Genomic DNA, 20,943 nt, shown 5'->3' with positions numbered 1-20,943 from the left:
TTATTAAGTTGAAGATCATATTGCATCATCGAAATGCCGATCTTTTTGTTAATGATGTCCATTCGATTAAAGCAAATGAAGTTTAATAGAAAAAATAATAATAACTACATGAATAAATAAATAATTAAATAAAGCTATTGCACCTACAAACAAAACAATTGACAAATCATTGCATGAAAACATCAATTTCCAAGGAGGATAAAAATCGTTATTCAAGGTCAATGTGAAAAGCCAATAAAAAACATAACATATGGAACGAAATCATTAACCTCTGCAAAAAGGACAGGCTCAATTACCTGTGGCACCTGGGATACCCTGTCCAATTGTTCAACGTCACATTTATTCTAGGTAAATTAAGGAATCTCATGAAGAAAAACCGGAATGACTAACAGGGATGATCTTTTCAGAGAGTCCTTATAATTAAAACTCTATAAACATGGCCGGTATCCTACTACAAAAGAGAGAAACGAAGATGTCAATATTTCCGTTTTATTCGTATCTCCGAAAATAAACATATTCAGCCTTATACTACTACCCAATTACATTAACGGTTACTCTTATGACAATAAGCTCGACTGCAGATGGAGCCTCCATACACTAGCTTTCACAAGTTGGCATAAATTTGGAAAAGATGTGGCTATACATATTTTGGATGTGTAAATAGTATATCATAAGATGCAAACTCACATATTTGTTATGCACGTATGACTTGCTCATGCTACGGTTCACATATAATATGCTGTGAAAGAGAAGCTGTACCATTGCTACACTCTTTACACCCCCCTACCCCCATTATAAACAGTAAATTTATTAATTGCATCAATCAGTAAATCGTCCGACTCTCTAAATAAATAAAGTCGACTAATGCTTCGTTATCATCCCTCACACGCCACAATTTACCGGATGTTGTATAGAGCGGTCTTTGTGTCAACGTCCGGCTCGGCAAAGACTTGACCCAATTAACACAACTTACTGTATGCCTCCACTGGGAAGATCAACGGTCAGTCTATTCTCATAGCACGTCCGCACCTTTGGACGTCAATAATAGTTATTCTAAGACAATGAAGACCTTACCAGTGATATTACTCCTCATGTGTTGTGCTTCCCTCTGCACGAGTTTTAGCCCGGATGTAAGTATTTAATGATGGTAACACAGCCTCGAATGTTTAGAAGCTATGTTTTTTTTGTGTCGAAAATTTTGTCCAAAATAGTTGATGTTTAACTGAATGTTAATCACACAAAATACAAATATGTTCATTTCAAAGTCTCATGCTGAAAAAAACATACCATTCCTATTCAACTTAAACCACGACCGACAAAACGGACAAATTAAATGTCAAGTTATTCTTAAATGTGTTTTGCCTTTGTGAAAGTGTGAAAGGCCATCAAAAACATCTAACGTGTCCCCAAGACCTTGCTCGCTAGCATGTCTCTAGTTGACGGTAAACAAGTCTTGAACGATGTAATCGTTGAGAGGTTTGGTTATATTTGGGTAAAGACAAAAAGTGGAGACAGCTTTAACATACATTATATATGTTTTTGTTAATTAATTAGACATTTTCTTTTTTTTGTAAAGTCTTTATGTCTTCTCCTAGAAAACGAAGGTTTTAAAACTCCGTTCCACTGAGTATCCGTCTTAGATCTACATCAGATCGATCTGTATCAACATATGTTTTTCCTATGTTTTCTATACTTGAACCGACAGCTATAGTAAGGTTTTCAGTACTGATTATAGCTGAAATATGTCTCCTTCTAAAGCAACTCATTTTATTTATTATCAAAAAGTTTGATAGTGATTTTCTCAAATTATAACTAAAGCGATAAAGATATGTAAATGCTTTCAAACTATTGTGCATAGATCAAAATAATTGAAATTTTACTCTTCATTGAAAGTTAACTCTTTCATTAATTTGTGTGATGTAATCAAGTTTGTGCAATTTTTACCCATTCAGCATTTTTTGAGATCATTCAAATTACCAACCTTTACGGGGCTTATCTAATAAAAACAAATAAAAGTACTACACAGGAAGGAAAAGCTCCTCTAGAAGATTGTTGAAAAGGAGGGTCCAACTTACATATGCACAATACTCACAGAGCAGCATTTCTCTATTCACACGTAAAATAAGTACAAAAAATATAAGTCTATAATGAGATTTTTGTCCGAAATATTTGACATGATATAACCTTTAAATTCCAATGAATAATATCAAGGATTGTTAAGCCTTTATTTACGTGTGATTCGGATTAAGCGAAGATTATTTTGTAGTAATATTTGTAGATAATCTGACAGTACAACGTTTCATGGCTTATATTTACCATGTTTTCAGCTGGACAACGTTCAATGATTTCCTTATTACAACTTTGTAATAATCTGATACTGTTTATATTTACGTGTTTGATATGACTTTGGAAGATATTATACACAGTATCTATGACATTCTTATATCTTATTACTGTTTACCGGGAAGCGCCCAGTCAATTTTTCGCCCTTCGCTGGTAGAAACCATTTTCGCCCTTCACTGGTAGAAACCATTTTCGCCCTTCACTGGTAAACACCATTTTCGCCCTTCACTGGTAGAAACCATTTTCGTCCTGCACATGTTATTATTATGTTTAGCATTATGTACTAATATCCAAGTCGTGGTAATTTTTTCCTCATTACGAAGGGCAAAAAAGCGAAAGTTTAATTGCGGCAAAATGTTCCCGGTTTACAGTACAGTATATCTATAAAATCACCCACAGTTTAAGAAACTGTCTTCATTCCCGATGACGTTTATCATTTCAGTTATTACTAACAATTGGTACTTAATGTCAAAAGATTGAAAATGTATAGTTAAAATGTTTCGAAAATTCATGTGGAAAATAGCTTACGGGGAAAGGTGCCTTCAGGTAGTATTTCCTCTTTCTGCTAGTTTTTTCCCGGTCATGACACACTTTTGCCTACCTGTGGAACACAATTGTTTTCGGAGTCAATGTCTTGCTTTATGCGTACCTGTTCCGCCAGGTAGATAGTGTCAATCAGAAACCAATCAACCTTTTTGTCATACTTTGAATTTGATGTCACGTCGTTACTTCAACAGAATGACGGAAAGATTAGAAAAAATATAGATCCGGTTGGAAAATTTTCACATGCAATGTTATTGTTTCGTATCAACGTTTTAGGTTGGGAGTATTTTCAAAAAAGCCTGTTCAACGGAAATAGAAATATTTACTTAATATTTTGAATAAAGCTCTAGGCGAGGAAAATAATTTTAATATGATTAAATAAAAGTATAAAGAATATGAAAGATGGATGCAATGGTGTCAGTTCATTGTTAGATAACTAGATAATTTGATAGTTCACAAATGACGAAAGTTGTCTAACTATCTAAACATATCCCCATTTTATAGATATTGTATGTGATTATGAAATATGTCCAGTTAATTTTAAAATATTTATTTTTACAACTACTTTTTCAGCTTATTTTAAAGGCTTAAATGCATACTAATACTTTTTCTGATATGCAACACAGCCTTGTTCAAACACATTCTATGATGCGCAGTTACTCAAATCAATCAATCTGAATTTTTATTCAAAATTTATAGTCAAGATAGTATTAACAAAATAGCATCGTTAATCCACGGTTTTACATCAATTTTACATCAGGACATTCTAAATATCATTTATAGTTTATGGTTTTAGTCTTACAATTGCACCGAAGGTGTCTGATACTGTATCGTGAAATGGACATTTGATTGGCCATTTATGTTGGGGAGACGAGACGAGTGTGCATCATTATTGTATTTCAGGCACGCTGCCGTCATTTAGCGAGCTGTAATATTTCTCCTGTCTTAGAATCGTAAATGTTAAACCTGTCCTTGTAATCGTCGTCTGTATGAGCCTCCAAAAGGCCAATCCGACATGTCTGTCTTTGACAGGGAGCATTAGGGAATAGTTCATTAGATACTACATGTAACTCTATTACGAATTTTAACGTTCAAGGATTGGTATGACTAGTTATAGTCCAAAAGACTGAACAGCCAAGCAGTAAAACAGGAATAATTTGATATTTCGACTGGGATTTTCTGATTTCCTACAGCTGGCACTGGTAAACACGAAAGAGAAAAATGACATGAACTCACTGCCGTTCAAGCTTACTTCGCTTTATGCATTTTATTGGCCGGTGTTAGTCACGAACTCCATGCAATTCTTTGAATCTTTGAGTATTGTACTAAAGCTCTTTTACACTTCAAGAATGTTGTCTCTTTCACAAGCGAATGACACCTCAAATACAAATAAGTTAAAAATGATCTATATCTATTAAAGAAACAGTTTTGCAATTTAGAATATTCTTCAAAACTTACTTATGGTAGAAATAAACAGACATATTTTCAAAATGTTATTATCAAGAAAGGATTTGTCAATTTATTAGTTTGTATCAGGTTATCAAAAGCCCCCCCCCCCCTTTTTTTTTTATATATATATAAGGGCGTTCCAGTAATACTTTTCTATATGCAAAGGACATTTTCCAAAAACGATTGTAATTTCATATAAAGGAAATGTATTGCAAGTTAAGTCGATGTTCTGTCATTTCCATTATGATAGCCTGATTGACCTTTGGAAATCACAGGCCGCTTCCTTCAAAATTTACAGTTGAATTTAATAATTTCCCATTGTGCATCGACAAATGTGTTTCTCGTGAGTATAGTAAACCTACGCGTTTTAGTTATTTTTATTTAAGTAGACGTATTGTGTCAGGAGCAACCAAATATTCCATCATATTAAGATAATAATATGAAATAAAAATGTTTTTGGGATAAACTGTAAAGGTTCCTTGTTGTTCTAAATAGATCATTCATTGTTAAAATATCGTTTAACGTTTCTTCAAAGTTAAGGGATAAAGTCATAAATAACCCCTGAATGCATATAAAGAAACAAAGGTCAAGTATTGTTAAAAACCGTCTCCCTACTTGCACTATTGTTATTGACGCCATTTGTCGCTCTTTCCGTTGTTAATATGACAAAAACCTTCCCATGAGCGTAAATACGGACTACAAACAAGTGACTTTTACTTGAAAACTTTAAGAGAGCTCTCAGTTGAGGAATCGTGATATGTTCACACCTTTGATAGTAAACCCAGATAGGGCAAATACAAAACATTAAATATATAAGTAAAATTGAAACATTTATAAATTACAAAAATAAAAAAATAGCCCGGAATACTTAAATGTTCCTTTTATTTTGGTTTTATCTCGGTTCAAATAATAGCCTTTAATTTTCATATTTAAGTTGCTTTACTATTTTGTAAATATATGTTACCTATACCTATTATTAAGTTAAAATAAAGGATATTTGCAAGTTTCAATTTATTTTATCATTGTTAATTGTTGTTCGAACTTTGAATGTTTGAGAGGAAAACAACACAGAAAAACTGCAGAGGTAGGACTCCTGAACTCTGCATATCAAATTCTACACTTTAATTTTGTTGTCATAAAGGAATTATAAATGCACGGCATCAAAACAAGAATCCACTTGATGGGCTGCACAGTGTATGATTAATAAATGATCCATGAAAGACGCATAATGTAACAGAATAATATTAATCTGCTTCATTTTCTATAAAAAGGGGGAAGATCTCAGAGTGGAACCTTCTTTGCGCCTATAACTGATGCCAGTGGTCCCTTTAGCTTATATACACACTGTGTATATATGCAATCTTTAGCACGAAGGATACACTTCAGTTGTATGCACTGGTACCCATATTTAATAGTCAGATACTTGTTCAATGTCGTAATACATAAATATGTGTCACGAGAAAATATATTGGTTAACTTTTCAATTTCACAAATTGAATCAGGGAAAATATGGAATTTTTTTTTTTCAAAGAATCCTTTTTCAGATTTTTTTCGAAGAATATGGTTACCTTGACGACAAAGCTTCAATGCCAACGGATGCAAGCCACAGCCCGGAGGATCGGGAACGGGCTATCAGGTAATACACTATTGTAGTAAGTTGTTGTTTGAGGATTATAGAGAACATAGATTAACATGGGCTCCCTTTGATAATTGGTAGTTTAGGATGTTATCAGTAAACAGTTATATGTATTTGTCGTATTTTTGTGCATCCATAATGATGACTATATACACATGTTCATATTCTGCAACTCACTTTATAAACATTATCAGAATATATTTGTTATCGTAGAATAAAATCAATAACTCTCCCGATGAAATACGTTTTTTTCTTCTGACGTCACATGTTGACCTTGCTCAATGTCAAAAAACAACAATTGATTATTGGTACGCATTTTATTTCAATAACACGGTTCCGTCAATGTCGTTTTGATTCTATTTTTCATTTTTTTTTAATCTTTTTTATTGATTTTATGTTTTATTTTATATATACTATTTTGTTTTCGTTTTCCTTGGGTAAAGTTTCTTTTGTATTGTAGACATTTCCAGAAGGTAGTTGGATTACCAGAGACGGGAGTACTCGACAAAAAAACTCTCCGAAAAATGGCCGGTGAACGATGCGGAGTCAAGGATCTCATTCCCCCTAGGAAGAGAGCTACACCCGGTGGACCCCTTCCCTTCTATGCAGTAGGTTGGTTGGATCATTATGTTTTACTTCATATTAGCATACTCAAGACATATTATGAGGAGGTTGTTATGAATATATATGAGAACTGTGTATAAGGAGTTCGTTATGAATATTTATGAGAATTGTGTACAAGGAGATCTTTATGTATTTATGAGAATTGTGTACAAGGAGATCTTTATGTATTCATGAGAATTGTGTACAAGGAGATCTTTATGTATTCATGAGAACTTTGTACAAGGAGATCTTTATGTATTCATGAGAACTGTGTAGAAGGAGATCTTTATGTAGTTATGGGAACTGTGTAGAAGGAGATCTTTATGAATTTATGAGAACTGTGTAGAAGGAGATCTTTATGCATTCATGAGAACTGTGTATAAGGAGATATTTATGTATTCATGAGAACTGTGTAAAAGGAGATCTTTATGTATTTATGAGAACTGTTTACAAGGAGATTTTTATGTATTCATGATAACTGTGTACAAGGAGATCTTTATGTATTCATGAGAACTGTGTACAAGGAGATCTTTATGTATTTATGAGAACTGTGTAGAAGGAGATCTTTATGTATTTATGGGAACTGTGTAGAAGGAGTTCGTTATGAATATTTATGAGAACTGTGTAGAAGATCTTTATGTATTTATGAGAACTGTGTAGGAGATCTTTATGTATTTATGGGAACTGTGTAGAAGGAGATCTTTATGTATTTATGGGAACTGTGTAGAAGGAGATCTTTATGTATTTATGGGAACTGTGTAGAAGGAGATTTCCCCCCGTCAATACAGCTATTTCATGAACAAAATGTATAAGACTCACTCCTGTCATACATATCTTTTTGAGTGTTTTTTTCAAATTCTTGGTCACTTTGCCGTGATCAATTTCACGTGTCAGGGTCATTCGGGGTCATTGACGTCATTATCAATCGCCATCAGGGGTTCATATGCAAATGAGAAATCTTTGGACGGTATCTCCTGGTTATACTGCCGCAAATTATTTTGATTGACTAATCAAATGTCGTGATACATCTCAAATGAATTAGAATTATGTATCACTTTCACTAAAAGTCCATTATTTCGGTATTAGAGTATACATATTGTCTAAACGAAGAAAATTGTCAACCAATATAATCGTATGTCATATTTCCGGTGACGGTTACATTTCACAAGGTTATTTGGACAATGTTAACCTACTTTGTAAATCATAGTACAGCACACATCTTTGCGGTTTCCATCATAAAGGGCCACTTCCGGCGATAAGTTCATCAGGAATTTGCAGGTCATCGCTTGAAAGATTCACTTCCTTTCCACGCTGAAAATACTTCTTATCATTGGAAAAGTTACTAACTCTATAGAAAATTTTCATTTAACATAAAATTAATTGTCATTTCTTTTTGCATTTACAGTATTATATAAAGCAATACATTATTGTTGACATAGGATTTGGAAACAAGTTTCTAATCCATCTCCAGTACTTTATTTTATTCAGTAGCTTTTGGCATATCCTTTTTTTTTTATATCTCAATTAATATTTGTGTGTGAGATAAAAGAAATTGTCTATATCTTAATACAAAATGCCCTTCATCTAACAGGTTCAAAGTGGGAAAAACCCACAGTGACGTACTCTTTTGTAAGCTACACGAGCCAACTGCAGCGTGGACAACAACGGTAAGTGTTACTTGGTATTAGGCGCCGTTATCTGCAAAATATAATTAATAAGATATTTAATTTACTATTCCGTCTTTGCGTATCGCAGAGTTATCTTCTCTTGGGAGGAGGTATTGATTGTTACGTCATTGATTTGTGTGAGAAAATTACGTCGTTTTCTCAAAAATTGATGACGTTACTCTCTCAAACAAGTGACGTAACAATCAATACCTGCTCCCAAGAGAGGACAACTCTGCAATACGCAAAGACGGAATAACCATCTGTAACAACTGATAACTTGGGATATAAATCATTTCGATAAAAACACACTGTTATTTGTGATTTGTTTTCAATTGAATTGAAACATATAAATCCGATTTCAAATTTCCTGAGGCGGTAAATCTTGTCATAAAAAGTCAATGTGTCATGCGAAATGATAAGTAGCATCTTCTCCTTCCTTGAAAGTTTGACAGAGAAAGCCCTTACCTGACGGTTGATCTGCATGGTGGTCTAACCGGAGGCCTTGCCGAAGTTTAGACAAAAATAAGATATTTTTCTGTCACAACCTCAATTTGGAGATAATGAGTTTGCCCTCATCCTTTTATTTCAGGCACAGCGACGGTAGTCGGGTGTGTCTTGTTAACAAACGCATACGTGGTGTATAAATATCGCCATTCACTTTTTATGACGTCAAAATATCTATTCATTTTATGACGTCACAATTTAGCGTGTGCTTTTCTGTACAAAGCAAACTCTTCTAGTGGAACTTTCCCGGCAAAGACTTGGACACTCCTGTGAAAGAGTGGTGGGAGAAACGGATGAGGCAATAGGTCTTGTAGTAATAGTCTTAGTAATTTGCGCAGGGAACACATACTTAAAATATGGCTTTTTGTCTAGTTGCTGTCCCTGCGAATTTGTAAGATTCCGCTATGCGCAGGTGGTGTCAAAGAAGGACGTTGCCCTATGTCGTCGGTATTCAAAATCGCAGCATGTTACATGTACGAGGTCAGCGTCCTCGCAACAGTACGGTTTATAACAGATTTGTTTTGATAAATTAAGAATTTCTGATTTTTCATCAGTACAAAATCTAATAAGCATGATATATGAAATTCGGAAATCTTTAAAACACTATTTTTAACGTTATGGGGTTTATAAGGGCCCACCGTAGGAAATTCGGTAGCCCTATGGAAATAACTATGTGTGTTTCTGTCTGTCCGTCTGTCAACACCTTGTTTCCGGAGAATATTATCTCAGAATCCAAAAGCCTAATCTTTCTAAAATTTGGCATGGTGATACATGTGGATGTGCAATAATGATTTACAAATGTTCTAAAGTCAAGGTCACTGTAACTATAAACTGACCGTGGGGGTACGGTCCTAATCGAGGAAAAAATAATTCTATGTTGGTACATCATGATAGTTAAATGTGCAATATGGGATTTGAAAAGAGTGTAAGGTTTAGGTCACTGTTTCAAAAATAGCCCATTGGTGGGATACGGTTAGGCACATGGCAGGTCTCTTGTTAACCTATCGGTTTTCTAGTTTGTTCATCTGAGACGAATATTTCTTTATTGTATTATGTTAACATAGTGTTTCACCTATCATCTTACTATTATTAAAACTGATATAAATAATTTATGTCGGTCACGCCCGAGCATCAAAGATTATTTGGATCATTTGTACTAGTAGTTTTTGTCAAATCACAACGACAAAAAGTAAAAGTATTACAACCAAGGTGATAAATAAGACCCATTTGCCTCTTGTTTCATTTGCGATGCATTTTTACAACTAAGTTGTGTAAAGATGGTAAGTGTTTTTTTTCCAGTGTTTCTATTGCGAACGCCTTGGCGAAATGGTCTACCCAGGCCAACATCAACTTCCGGGAAGTCTCCGGAAGTAGTGCCGATATTCTGATCAGCTACGGTCGGGGAAATCACGGGGACAGTTATCCGTTTGACCGTGAAGGTAAGTATTACATTAACAAATATGATGCCTGTATGTTAATTTACTTTAGCGTGGGGAATTATCCATTATAGCGATTGTAACTCTCGAAAAACCTTAAGGATGGCTAAATGATTGTATGTACTGATTAAGAAAGAGGATGGGTCGACATTCATATCGTTCAACTAAGACAGGGTTATGGACAGAGAGTTATAATGTTTTTACATTTTACAAATCATACTTAAGCTCGATAGATATTCATGAGCTTCCTTAAAGGATGAAGCAAGTTTGTATTTTGAACTAATAATCACAAACGAAATACTTTTGCTATTAGAGAAAAAAAACATTGGAAAGAATTGACGATGATGAAGATTGTAAGATTGTTATTAAGATCAGGTTGAAAAGGTACTTGCTATGTTATCTAAGAGCAACAAGCTACAATGTGTATATGGTATGAAACGGCAACAAGCTAAGGCTAAAGTAGGCGCTATAATATATAACAGTGATTTTAACAAATTCCTTGGTTACACACTCACACATGTATATATGTATTGGTGTAAATGTGCTCATCAATTGCTCAAACATTCAAGGACTTAATTAACTTCGTCCAATATATTGATGGCAAATGGCGACTATAAAGCAACAATACGATGACGTCATTAGCGATACATACAAATTTGAAACAGCGTTTTTTATCCTCTCCTTATATAACGCCTAATAACAATCGTTTCACTGTCATTTGATATACAAAATGAAGGAAATAAGAGGAACATTTATAATAATATAGATCTTTGCTATTTAATTAAAAAGATAAATGATTAACATGACATTTTCTCTCTAGTGCACACGCCAAAAACAGGCAAATGTATCACTGAAGTCCCTCCAATATTATGATCAAAAGTGATTGAATCTTTTTGCCATTAATTACAGGAGGCACACTTGCCCATGCGTTCTTTCCTGGTTCCGGAGACATATCCGGTGACACCCATTTCGATGACTCCGAACGATGGACAGTGGGAAGCTCCGAGGGTACCAACCTTGAGATTGTTGCGGCTCACGAGTTCGGTCACGCTCTTGGGCTTGGTCATTCTAATGTACCAGGGGCTCTGATGGCCCCTTACTATTCTGGATATGATCCTAACTACGGGCTTGGGAATGACGACATACAGGCAATCCAGAGCCTTTATGGTAACGTGTTATCCTTCGTTTTCAGGTACACAAAGGGGATTGTTAATTCAGTATTTACGGCAGCATGCCTATTGTGTTCACGTGGATGAAAAATTAGCTTATCTTGTCGTACGCAATTTTACTTAAATGATATTTGATTTGATCGTTGCTAAACTAGTTCGTAAAGATGGATATTACGGATTATGACAGAAATGTTATGATACATTTTATGGTTTTGGTATCAAGTAACAGGTTTTAACGACGTAACTGTATTGTTTTCGAAAGTACATCGGCAACATAATCTATCCAGTAGGATTCGACTATTTTAACGATGAGGATATTTATCAATACATCGACCTTCCAACAATAGGTGTTTTTAATTCTCCCTCGCTTTTCTAAAATTCGAAAACTGAGACCGAAGTTTTCCCGTTTGAAAGTAAATTTTTGGGAAATTTCGTTATCAATAAGCACATAATGACAACAATTAATAAGGAGGAGAATCAGCTACAGCAACACATTGTAGCGATGGGGAAATACTTCTGTTTCATGTTTTAAGTTCCGCCGATAACAGTTTTTTATTAAATGTGAAATCAGTGACGATTAGATAGGATTTCCCTGTAATTGCATAGAATCTCGGAAGGCATGCAGTATTTCGGTTTGTAGTATTTTCTGATAGAAAAACTTGGACATGTCAAAGTGCTTAACTTAACAATCATGAAAGACACATATTCAAACACGTCCAGTGTGTAATAGATACAATGAGAATAAATGGAGAGTGCTTAGAACATTAGAAGACTGTCAGGCTTTTAGAATTTAGAATGGACAGTTATGGATAGCTCGTGTCCATCAGACCGACAGTGTTTAAGTGGAAATAACTGGCAACACCTGAAGCGGCGACTTAAAGTGCGCTACCAACCATTTATCCTTATCTATCTACAGTGGCGAATAGTCTGACTATAGAACTACCTCGAACGTGTGACATTCAAAAGATTTATGATTACATCGATTGTCCACTAGGGGGCGCAGCATGTGTTGATTACATTGAAGAGTATAAGCGACGTTGACATTTGTGTAGTTATTGTTAACCGTGACTGTTGTTGTTTACGACATACATGTACATGATCGCCGATCACACGCCCATTAACAATATTTTTTTCTGTTCTTTTGTTAGGTGTCCGCACGAGCAGTGGCACGCCCACGCGCGCTCCGCGGCCGACCTCTCGACCTCGCCCGACAACGAGGCGACCAACTACCACCAGGGCCCCCCAGGGAACTGACTGCAACCTCAAGTTCGACGACACATTTACCGGTAATTAAGACATGATTGATGACCCCTATGTGCCTGAGCAAAAAATATGATTCCAATAGAGAAATATGGATCATATTATACAAAGTACAAGTGTAATTAAGTATAGAACTGCATCAGGGTTATAGCCCAATAATTATTCTAAACATGGTCAAAGCCATAATTGAAAAACCGAGATTAATATTTGCCTCTTATTCTGTTCAGAACTATGAGACTATGATACTGAGAAGAACGCACTCCAGTACTTACATCTATCTTTTGCATATATTTTGACAAATAATTGATACTTAGATTTGCTATTCCTCCTTCAGGTTTAAGATACATTTTCAATAAATTGAACAGCAATCAATAGGTATTAGCTAGCTATCCGAATGTTATGATTACGACTGTTATTTGACAGCGCTGGCATTGGTAGGTTTACATAGTGGTAATGAAGAATGAATATTTACATAGACATTTCTACGAATATGTCAAAGCATGGAACACCACTTTCGCAGCCCCCACTAAAGAAAGAAAGATAAAATAAAAAATAAAATAATTCGCGTTCACTTTTCAAACCTACCAAAGGTTTTCACCTTCTATTTGTCACTTGTTTGATAAAGCTGCATTGATAAATCATAAATGCTGTCTCTATTTTACACTATGACAATTATTTTTGCATAGCTACCTTTGCCTTATATTTTGAGAACCAATAGCAGAAACAGCAATTGCTATCCCCATTTTACGGGGTACTTGGTGTGATATATTGATATCCCAGCAGACCTCACGACGCATACCATATGCGTTTAAGGATTTGTCTACCCTTTTAGACATTTTATTTTATTTGCGTTCGTATTCTTGCAGTAATTTATGATGTCTCGTCTATTTTATGACTTTTTAAATATTCATATTCGTTTTGTGCAAATATAGTGGGTTTTTTCCGTTAGAAAATAGCGGCTTATTTGTTTTACTTTATTTAGCATCCCTGTTTGAAAGAAGAAAATCACTTGAATTCAATTTGTGATCATGCAAGAAAACTGCGTTGCTGAATACATGTTAACAAATAAGACTTACAGTTTAAAACTTTCAATCCAAAATACAATTTACTGGCTCTTTTTTAGTTAATTTTCAATTTAAAAGACAATTTATCGTACCCGTTTACTCGTAAAGTAAAATTCATAACAGACGAAGACTGCAGAACAGAAAAAAGGTAGGGATATAAGTACACTGTATTGTGGTACGGGATCTTTGTTCATGTTATGAATGACACTGTGTAGGTGTGCAATTCGTCTACATCTTTAAACTTTAATGCTCCTACAGCAGATGCTATTCTCATTTGTACACACTGTGTCTATAACTAAATAGTATAGGTGCAATTAAATGTGCTTGTCCTGTGTTCATCTTTCAAGGTAAAAGGTGGTAGACTCTGTTGGTGAATTTCCTAAATTTGCTATAACATTGATGGTCACTCTTTAATACCTTTTGAGGTTTGACATGGATCATAATATATACACGCTACAGATTATTGATTTGACATAAGTGGCATTACCCAAATGAGATTTTACGCATCCGTACTTCTGTTTCAATAGCTTCGACAAGTTTTGAATATACTTAAGAGCGATAGCATGTAAGGATGGAAGGTACCCATGGAAGGCACCCTCTCAGTTTTAAGTATGACTTGGTATTGGAGCATACTTGTCCTCTCCATTTGCTTTACTATGTCGATTTCATGAGCAGAGCTACTCTGTATACCCATACAGAGTAGGTGTAACCAAAGCTCCGTACAGCGGAGTTAGCTGACATCATCATCATCAGAGACAATACGTCTTATTATCAGCGCTAGTGAATATGGGATGCGTTTGGTTGTGTGTGGTGGGTGACGAATGGAGGGGCAGAGGTACTGATGGGTGTCAGTAGGTTTGAATTATAAATCTTTGCTTATTTCTCAATTTGTTTCCCTCCTCGGTAGTTATTTGACATATAGTTAATTGATATTTGTTTGCCGACTCACACACTAGCTGCTACTTGTCAGTGTATGAGACTGACAGACGATATCAGATTTAGTGGACGAAATGTCTGTTTCTTGGTGTGTCATTTCGTCCCTTACTTGTTATACTTATTTCTCGTAACCTCACAACACTTTGATGAGATATTTGTCGCAGGAACGTATATTTACCTATTCATCATCACTGGTCGAATCGTCGTGTCATTTTTTTCCAGTCGTCATTGGTTGCACCCACACCCACACAACATTATCATTGGTCAACGATACTTTGGCCTTTGTTAGCTAAGGGGTTTATTGTGTTTTGATGTCAGTTATATCCTTTATATATCTATTATGTTTTTGCTGAATGTGAGTGTTCTGTTATTTTCCGTGTCTCGATAAAGAACCGGAATGGTCAGAAAAATTGACAAGCTCATGTTGTCTACACCGTATGAGTTACTTCCTTGCCCAATATACAACTTTTAAGTAATGCGTATCTCCAGTGTTATTTGGGATGTTACCGTTTATATTACTTCTTTGACTCATGTATATAAATATGAATTTCTAAAATTGATCTACATTGCCGGAAGACGTACAATATGCATATTAATTTCTAAAATGTATTTATCTTACCACAAGACATATGCTATATATCAATATCTAAAACGTATTTCATGACACATTGTAAACACATTGGTTTCATAAAAGGAGGATAGTCGATGACCTATCATTACTGCCCCTCTTTTCCCCCTATTCAACGTTGTTTTTCGACATATTATCACATAATCACATTAATTGTGTTTTGACATTTATACAGTTGTTTTACACATTCTATCAACCAGACATACCGCACAGTTTGATATGTCTATGTTTACATGCTTCTTCGGTGTCTGTAACACGCGGTTTTAAGATGATCAGAGCGTTAACATCATTGACATCTAAAAAAAGACATTTTGGGGGGCATATAAAAATGTGACATTAAGTTTATTGTAGTGGTAAAGACGTAAAAAAAATACAAGATATATTGACCAAAGTAGCATCGGAAGAAAGTGATATTTGTTATCTATAGCCATTAAACAATGGTTACGCTATTGCTCATAATACCCTTGACGTATTGTGAGGGATTCAAGGATAATATTTATCACAGTCGAGGTGAAATCGCTTCCTGAATGTTGCAAAATATCGTCTCGAGATGTTAAATAAAATCAGTTATACCAGTAGATAAGTCCATGGCGCCAGTTTTGTGATAACGTTATAGCTAAACGACGTCAACATAATTATGACGTCACACTAGAGGTGTGATTTGGCGTCAATATAAATGGGGATCTTTTAAAAATCGCTGACATGCCGCGGGGTTTACTTCCCTTTATTTAGAACAGCGACAGGACTGCGTAAAAACATTTTATGCACATAAGTGAATTTAACATGCCTCTATATGTCGTGTAAATAAATGGAATTAGATTGATAAAAAACTCACACTTCATATATTGTGAGGTTTCCTGGCCTGGAATACGTGAAAGAATAGACCTGCTGCATCCAGCTATGTCTCGTAAGAACGACTAATAACACACAACCCCAGCCACCTCCCTTCCCCTCTTGAAGAAAATGGTATTTTTTTTCCTTTGTGGCCTACTTTGAGAACATAGAAGAACCATGATAGCTATCTAGGCATCCGCCGTCACGAGTTACGTAACTTATTGCGAGGATATTTAACCCCCAAAAAAGCAAATGTGGATACTTTTTCATGAACAAGATTTTAAATATATTCATACAGAAACTTAAGTCATTATTTTAATTTACAGAAAACTTAACTTTTCAGATGTTCATCTTGTGAAGGCTTATTTTACCTCAAACGTATGTCGGTTTGGAACTGAAAGTTTGCAGCTTGTCGATACAAATATTGATGATATCAAAGACATGTTTACGTATCTAAGTTAATATAATAACCAACGTGAAATTCTGCAATTCAGATGATAAAAGTATAAAACATTTAGATTTATGATTTTGTAAACTTGCTTTTGAAAATTAAAATTGCAGGTGACGATGGCCGTATTTATGCTGTACGAGGAACAAAAGTGTATAGGTTTCGGTCCGACGTCAATGGGGTTGAAAGAGGAAGATACATCAGAAGGGTGTTTCGTAGGGCTCCGAAAAACCCAGGCGCTATAGTCAAGGCTAGAAACCAGCGACTGTACTTCTTCAAAGGTGAGACAAATATTGGCTATTTGCTATGCTAGATCAAAACATTCCCTGCTGATAATATGCATAAATACCATCAGAATGTGACAAAAACATAATTTCTGATTTTTTTCTATCAATTAAAGCTTCCTTCTCAGAATCCTACGGAAGAGCAATAGGGCCATGTAGAGTAAGTAAGTCGAAATTTCGAGTTATCAACACGACAAAACGAAATTTAATTTTGTCTACATGGCCATATACTCTTCCGTAGAATCCATTTCAAAGTTATCTAAAAATCTTATTAGTGTAAGAGTAAAAACAACGTAAATGATATAGAAGGGTAGCAATACCTTCCTTGAAAAGCAACTCACACCTATCATGATAATTATAGTTTGTTTAAGGTAAAGGGTACCTTCGCGTCAATTATAACTAAATATTCTATTTTTAAAACATTAAAATTTCAAGCAAATGTAATTCTGTAAAATGCATTGCATCATGCGATTCGTTTCAAAAGACTTTTACAAATATTTCAAATTAATGACAATAACAATGATATAGTTTAACGTGTCGGTACTCTTTTCTCAGAATAGTTTCATTCGGTGACATATTATAGTTCTGTCATTATCCACACTATTGTTGTCATTGCTGTACATTTATGTATGCCTAGAATGATTTGTATGGGGTTTTACATATTTACAATGTGTGACAGTTCTTTTTTTACACCATTTTCAATTAACTTGAAATGTAGCATACTGAGAGTTACCTTATACTGTCATCACAACATGCAACATGGTGTCAACAAAATTGTTCTCATCACCAAATTGATTGACAATTAACAAATCATTAGGGTTATGAGAGATCCAAAAATTAAAGGAGAGAGAGTGCTCCCGTAAAGTAACGGCACAGACAAAATACGTATGTTTTTCCTGGGTGACTCAACATTATCGCCCTTCATATAATGCAATTATGTATCGTTTCGATAGGTCCTGTACTCATATAATTGTGAACTATAACCTAAAAAGCATATACATGTGTTATTCAAACAGTGGATATGCCAATCAAACTTTAAATATCAAAAATATTCTAATACCAATTCTTCAAAATCTAATGATGATGTTTTATACTAAGATAAAGCGTTTTGATTGCAGCTTACTTTAGCAGCTAACTAAAAATGTGTGTGTTTGTATATATTTATAATTAACTATAAACCACACTGTATTGTAGGTAAGAGGTTTTGGCGATACACCCGAGGGCAGTTGGACAGCGGGTACCCAAAGGTTATCAAAGGCGAAAGCAATTGGTACAGGAATGTCAAGGCCGCTGTGCTCTGGCGCGACGGAAATGTTTATCTATTCAAGGTAATTCTGTATTCACATAATACATGGCCAATATGATATTGGTGGATAGTTTAGGGCAAATCGGATAAAGTACATTAATTCATTTAATTTCAATTTAAAAATACAATTTTGTTTTTTAGAAATGCAGTTTAGATTTCACCTTTTTATACGGTTTATGACGACTTTTTACACTACCAGACACTAACTTCGAAATGGTTGTTTACTCACCCGTTGCCTACCTATTATTTAGTTAGTTCCAACTTATTGATAAATCAGTCATGACTCGACACTAAAACAAAACCGATTTGATGTGTTAAAGTGATGATTTTCGTTAAAATTTGTTTGCTTGTAGCTTTTTTGTTATGTTTATTTGTCATTTCTGTAAATTAACAAAACATTCGTATGTGTGCAATATGACAGGGTTCCGAGTATAGCGTTTGGACCGAAGGATACACCCAGCCACCACGAGGGTATCCCAGACCTGTATCCTCCTTTTTCCCAGGTGTACCGACAAATGTAGAGGCTGCCATCCGCTACAATCGCTATACCTATTTCTTCAAAGGACACAAGTACGTACAATTAAATTCTGTTCATACGACACTTAGTACTTTACATCAATGTATTTTAAATTGATATATCGAATGCAGTTTGAATATTGCCTATTATTTCAATGCCTTGAAATGTACATGAACATATGACTTTTGTATCGGTAATGCGATCCACGAGCAAGTAAAACTCTTTAATAATAATATCATTTTGTATTTTGAATTTAATGTTCCATAGAAACGCCAAGTTAGCAAAATATTGATGTATTTAAATACTTTGGGCAGTTGGTCTCTCTATCTAATATATTTTTTTTGTTCAGAACAGATTCAATTATGATTTGGAAATGCTATGTACTGAAAAACATTTCTAGTCAAATATTTGCGCTTCTCCGGTAAAAACCTAATTTGCTAGGTGTTCATTTCGTTTTTTATTATACTGTGTTCTGATATTCCTTTCATGACGAATTTGCCCTCATTTTCTGAGCTAAAAGAAAAAGTCAGTTTAAATGCCGAGAAGATATTTCAGTATATAGCATATAAAGGAAGTTGTCCAGCTTTTAATATTCACTTTAGTGTTGAGTTTTCAGGAATAGAAGTGTGAATCATATAACATTGATCTATAACCATTTAATTAAAATGAATCACAGGGATTGTCAGCTGTTAAGCCCACTCTTTATTAATTTAATTAATTTGCTTAAATTATTTTTCAGCTATTTCAAGGTAGACGATTACAGCCGACGAGTAGTGAGGGATTATCCTAAAAAGAAGGCTAGCGCGTGGTTAGGGTGCGGCACTCCTACCCCTAAATAAAGACGCATGGGCGTCAGTACATCATGAGTTTCTATTTTCAGCGCAAAACAGACATTTCGCAACGTATTACAATATAAAAGACCAATGGTGTGAACCATTTTGTCCCTTTTGACATTGTTCTTTCGCTTGTATGCTTTCACTTACCGGTATTCCCATAGAACAGGATAACTAAGTGTGTGCTCAAGATGGGTTTCAGTAGGCTTTCATTGTTGTTATTATTATGTTTGATTTTAATGGAAGGGAAAAACAGCTATTTCATGAAGTATTATGGCGGAAAAGAAGTCCATATAGGTTACAAATCGTCAAAGTTAAGTCTAACGGTATCTGACAATTGACATATCTCTACATTGTTCAGTAAATGTCGTAATATCGATGTGTTTGTGGTTGTATTTCGACCAGATACTTTCTATGCATCCGTGAAGAAATTCAGTGTACTTGAATGTACGTCAATTTAGTCTTCTGTAAGAAGTTGATTTCTTTAAGCCCCCAGTTAATGTTCACAATAAAATTTTGGTCGCATATAGATGCTATGCATATGTATACTTATATGATTAATTTAAAATATGAATGAAAAAACAAATTGACAAATGCAAGAAAATGTGTTTATTGAACTAAACAGATTTACCACAAGTTTCACGTGCAGCTACGGAAATCCATCTTTGTGTCACACAGATAATATTTTCTGAATTTCTAGTTCAACGTCCGTAAGAAGTCACAATTTCAAAAGTAAAAAAAAATAATCGATGCTGTTTGAATAAAGGCATTGTGTATTTTGTGTTTTATTCTATTGTTGTTTATTAAAATCTAAACATGCATGCAACATGTATTACCTTTATTTAAATTTTATTTTATTTCAATTATATGCAGTTGGTTTAAATGTACATTTACCGAATCACACACAGTAATTTGAAGATTTTTTAGCACGAATATAGTTTGTCTTTCGAATAATCGTGGTGATGCAAATCCACCTTTTTGACAGGGATATGACATTTGACATAGGAAATAAACACTTATTGAGGTTTTCATATGCTGTCTGTCATTATATAACAATATATGCACCATAACCATTCTCTCATGTTAGAAGAGATAAATTGATGTAGAATAAAATCAAAATGACTATCACAGGTTTACTTGCATGTTAGTATTGCTTCGCAAAGAAAATCGGCAACGTTTATTTGGACAATTTTAAACGAAATTGACAGCTTTTCATGTTTATAAACATTTTCCAGCGTTCCTTAAAATGAACGTGTTCTCTTCAGGTAATAATCATGCAAAAACATTTTTTTTGTTTTTGTTAAAATAACAAACCCGCTTAGGCATCTACCTAACTTGCAGTATTCATCTTTTTGAAATATTTATCTTCAGCAACCGAATCTTGAAAACGTTTAATTGGTGAGCTGTTATTCTATATGGTTAACTCATCAATTCTATTATATTTTAATGTATATTTGAGAGTTTTAATGACTGAACATATCTC

General features: G+C 34.6%; 1 protein-coding gene across 1 annotated transcript; it reads left to right on the top strand.

Annotated features, from left to right (window-relative positions):
- Nucleotides 1-952: 952 nt before the first annotated feature.
- LOC110462871 (matrix metalloproteinase-14-like) lies at nucleotides 953-20,491 on the top strand. The gene is made up of 11 exons (XM_021517103.1): nucleotides 953-1,130; nucleotides 5,880-5,971; nucleotides 6,432-6,583; nucleotides 8,166-8,241; nucleotides 10,045-10,184; nucleotides 11,091-11,348; nucleotides 12,499-12,636; nucleotides 16,634-16,801; nucleotides 17,999-18,132; nucleotides 18,532-18,680; nucleotides 19,367-20,491. The coding sequence occupies exons 1-11, from the start codon at nucleotides 1,062-1,064 to the stop codon at nucleotides 19,464-19,466; spliced, it is 1,476 nt and encodes a 491-aa protein (XP_021372778.1). The 5' UTR covers nucleotides 953-1,061; the 3' UTR covers nucleotides 19,467-20,491.
- The last annotated feature ends 452 nt before the right edge of the window (nucleotides 20,492-20,943 follow it).

This window comes from Mizuhopecten yessoensis, unplaced genomic scaffold (genome assembly GCF_002113885.1).
Source record: "Mizuhopecten yessoensis strain PY_sf001 unplaced genomic scaffold, ASM211388v2 scaffold10839, whole genome shotgun sequence".
NCBI lineage: Eukaryota > Metazoa > Mollusca > Bivalvia > Pectinida > Pectinidae > Mizuhopecten > Mizuhopecten yessoensis.
This window is presented reverse-complemented; position numbering and strand designations above follow the sequence as displayed.